A 4,348-nucleotide genomic window follows, 5' to 3' on the forward strand; every position below is an offset into this window, starting at 1 on the left:
GGAAAGATATCTTGATATGGTTTTCGATTAGTGATTGTTTGAGTTGATGAACTCAAGATGCATGTTTCCATACATTGCGAGTTTTGTGTACTCAAGTTTTTTCCCCTTTTGTGACTTGAGTTATGATTTTGATTAGAACCTCGTAGAGCCGAGTGGACCCATAAGATAGGGAGCCCACTGAGATTATTATCTCACCCCATGTTTGTTGATTATTTTCAGGTAGTTATGAGCATGTGACGGGTAAGGACAAGATAACTTGATATCCTTGCTTACTTGACTATTTTGAATGACTTTTCCGCGGTGCTTATGTTTATTTTGAGATCATTCTATAATGATCTAGTTCCTAGTTTTATTTTAGACACCTTTGACACCTTTGTACATAATGTGCCATAGTTGTAGTTTCTTTTTGAATATGTATTATGCACAATATTATCATTAGACATTTATGTATTTCAGTACCACCATTACAACTGTGTATAATATTTAATTTCTAGCCATGTATTATAAGTTATATATATAACTTGCAAACAAGAGACGAATATAAGTTATATATATCTGAATGCATGGATATTTCTATCAATTTCATTTTGTTTCAAAACCTTTTGCACCATAAAGTAATCAATCTCTTTTTAAAACCACAAACTACAACAAAATATCTCTATCGATAGAAACTCCAATCCTTATCTATTACCTCTAAAACTTCAATCTCTTTATATACATTGGTTTTTTAATTTAACTCAACCTCTATAGCATATGCTTAACTTCTACAGCATACATTCTGTGCCTCACTGTCATCATTTTCTGTTCTAATCATATTTCCTTTAAGCCTCTGCAGTTCAGCCTGCACCTGATCAACCTTAGGGTGTGATTGATCTCCAGAAGAGAACACATGAATGTCATTCTTGGCCTCAATCCAGCTTAACCCAGGATCTTTCTCCATCACTAATCCCCTCATTTTTCTTCTTATTTCAGCAACTTCATCCCATCTCCCTGCAGCAGCATAAAGATTAGAAAGCAAAATAAGCGTTGGACCATCTTCTTCATTCAATCTCATAACTTCCTCTGCTGCATGAACTCCCACTTTCAAATTTTTGTTTATAACACAGGCACTTAGCAAAGTTCTCCATAAATCAATATTGTCTTCAAAATAAGGTGATTCGTTGATAATTTCTTCTGCTTCATCCAGTAATGCCGCACGACTCAACAAAGTTACCATGCAAGAGTAGTGCTTAGGCCCAGGAACTAAACCAATGTTGTTCATATAATTCCATAGTAGCTTTCCTTGCTCAGCCAATCTACTATGGCTGCATGCAGACAATAGAGACAAGAATGTCACTTGATCTGGAACTAGACCATGTTTAGTAATCTCCTCGAAAAGTTTCAATGCCTCATCCACCATTCCATGGTGACTATATCCTCCAAGCATTGAGTTCCAACACTTCAAATCTGGATGTGAAACTTGAGAAAATACCAAATATGCAGTTTCAAGGCTACCATTTTTAGCATACATATCAATCAGACTCCCAGATACAGACATTTCAACATCATATCCCAATTTGAAAGCATAACAATGAATTACTTCACCTTGTCTTAAAATTACAAGGTCAGCACAGACACTCAAAACTCCACTGAGAATATAGCCATCAATCTCATGGGCTTCATGATACATTTCAGAAAAGCATCTAACTGCACTCATTCCGTCAGTCATTTTAGAATAACCGGCAATCATTTCAGTCCAGAGAACAGGATCCTTTCCTGGGATTGAATTAAATACATGCTGAGCAGCTTCAGTTTCTTGATTTTTGAAATACATCGATACTAGAGTGCTTCCCACAAACACACTTCTCTCAAATCCTGCTTTAATAATCTGCGCATGAAGAGGTTTTCCAAAACTGAAACATGGGAATGCACTGGTTGCAGATATAATGGCAGCATAAGTATAGTCATCTGGTTTAGGAAAGCACAATTCCTTCAACTGGACAAACAAACTCATTGCCTTCTCTCCGTCCTCATTATCAGAATACCCAGCAATCATAGAATTCCATGAAACTAAATCCCAGTTTTCCATTCTACTAAAAATCTTATATGCCATCTGTGTATCACCAACATTGCAGTACATGTCTACCAGCGCATTCTGCAGATGTAAATCCGGCGACACATTCCCAACAATTACCCGTGCATGAATCAATCTCCCACAAAAATAATCTTTCAGTCGACTACAAGCATTCAAAACCATACAAAACGTGTATACAGTCGGCATAAAACCAACCCTCATCATTTCAATAAATAGATAAACACCCAACTTAATCTTATCATTCTTCAAATACCCAACAATCAAAGAATTCCAAGCAACACCATCTCTTTCATTCATATCCCAAAAAACAGATTCAGCAGAACTTAAATCCATACAACTTGAGTACATATGAAGCAAAGAAGTTTGGACACAAATATCATTCAAAAAACCAAACTTCAAGCTCTTGGCATGAAGTAACGATCCAACCCATAAATCTCCATGCAACGAAGATGCTTGCAGTAAGCTAGTAAAAGTCATGCTGGAAGGTCTAAGATCCATATTTTCCATCTGGGTATACAAGTTAAGGGCATATATGGAATGCTCAGATACTCGAGAATACGCTGCAAGAAGTGCATTGTAAGAAACAAGAGTTCTATGAGGCATTTTGTCGAACACTTGGTGGGAGTCTTTGAGTGAACCGCAGCGTGCATACATGGAGATGATGTTGTTGTATAGAAACGGAGATTTGGAGCCAAAGGCGTTGGAGGTAGTTAAAAGGAGGGCGTGGAGTTGACGCGCCTCTCGTAGTGAAGTTGTGACGCTGCACTTTTGCAGCAGAAGAGTATCTGTGATACAAAAACATAGCTTGTTCATGTAACACTTGCATATGGCTCAACCAACACCTTGATAGGGATACTACGTTGTCTCTATGTTAAGGAAAAGGGGAATTTTTACCCCAAGAACCGTTTTTTACAATTATATATATAAAAAGAACAATATAAATACCAACAAAATGAATATATATTTTCTTTTAAGAGTTCTTGTATAATACAATTTGGTAAATTATCATATCAAATTAAATCTTCATAATTAAAAGTAACTTTAGCAATATTATTCGGACAAGTATTTCCTTTCATGTATATACGAGGAATTTTAAAATGAAAATTTCTAATTAAATAAGGTTGTTTGACCATCTAGTTTGAAGTTTCTAAGGAACAATATTTGAATTAGAGAAGATTTAACAAGTTATCTAAAATCACATTCTGTTTAAAAGTTGTACCGATCTTTGTCATGAGCAATTTTAATTGATAAAATGAGATCCATCAATTTAACATTGTTTAATCGTGGAAGTTGTTGAGTAACTTCAATGTTATATTAATCCCTTATAAATAACAAGGATGCACATTTTCTCAAGCCAGTGAGAATAAGTTCTCCCACGTGATAGTCAAATGTAACTTGATGAACTTGAAGTTCTTTGAAAGAATTTCACTTGAAAAACTCTTGTTGGGTGAGAATTCGAATTCAATTCGAACTAAAAAACAATGTGTTTTTATTAGATGATAGACAACGAACTCGAATTAAGATGGTAAAATTAACCTTACTTTACAAAAGTAGCATACAAGAGAAATGTAGCAATCCAACCCTACAAATCCTAAGTTTGATGTTGATTTTGACACTTTCTCTTCCCTTGATCTGAGCTTGATCAAGTAACCCAACAATACCAATTTGATCCATCGTCTCACGTTACTCATTTACAAGAAACTTCTATTCTTCAAAGCCTTCACTCGATATGATCCAAATTGTGAATTGTTGTAACCCAAGATTTACCAATATGATTCAACGTCTCACGCTACTCCTTTGCAAGAACTTTCTGTTCTTCAAAATCTTCACCCGATCGGATCCAAATTGCGTAATCTTGTCTGAAACCTTGACATTCCTAATTGATCTTGAAAGAAAATCCTAACTTGGTTTTCTTATTTGAAACCTTCAAAGATCTCAACCCAATTTACAATTCAACAACCTAAATTGGACGTTATCAACTCTAATTCTAGATGACACCCAAGCAAATAATGATTATGTGTAGTTTATTTGTGTGTAAGTATATAATGTAGGTTAAAGATGATGAGAAATCTTTGAAATTCCAGTTTCATGTAGGTTTACTCTAGAACCTTACTAGAAATGATGCATGTCTGAAGTATTTACATGTATGCACGTTAGAGGCAAAATGAATGCAAAAGATTTGAAAAAGTCACACATTTTTGGAAAAATACATTGCATGTGTCAACCTATATAAGTCACGTGTCAACCTGTTTGATGCATGTGTCGATCCGTATA

At 35.2% G+C, this 4,348-nt stretch overlaps 1 protein-coding gene across 1 annotated transcript; it reads right to left on the minus strand.

Annotated features, from left to right (window-relative positions):
- Positions 1-552: 552 nt before the first annotated feature.
- On the minus strand, positions 553-2,989 carry LOC127120333 (pentatricopeptide repeat-containing protein At3g50420). The gene has a single exon (XM_051050744.1). It carries the CDS (start codon positions 2,885-2,887, stop codon positions 758-760), a length of 2,130 nt encoding a protein of 709 aa, XP_050906701.1. The 5' UTR covers positions 2,888-2,989; the 3' UTR covers positions 553-757.
- Positions 2,990-4,348: the final 1,359 nt, after the last annotated feature.

The sequence above is a fragment of the Lathyrus oleraceus genome, chromosome 2 (assembly GCF_024323335.1).
Source record: "Lathyrus oleraceus cultivar Zhongwan6 chromosome 2, CAAS_Psat_ZW6_1.0, whole genome shotgun sequence".
NCBI classification, from domain to species: domain Eukaryota; kingdom Viridiplantae; phylum Streptophyta; class Magnoliopsida; order Fabales; family Fabaceae; genus Lathyrus; species Lathyrus oleraceus.

What these genes read in the sequence shown, in the direction of transcription:
- LOC127120333 (XM_051050744.1), bottom strand. Translation starts at nt 2,887, where the DNA reads ATGAACAAGCTATGTTTTTGTATCACAGATACTCTTCTGCTGCAAAAG.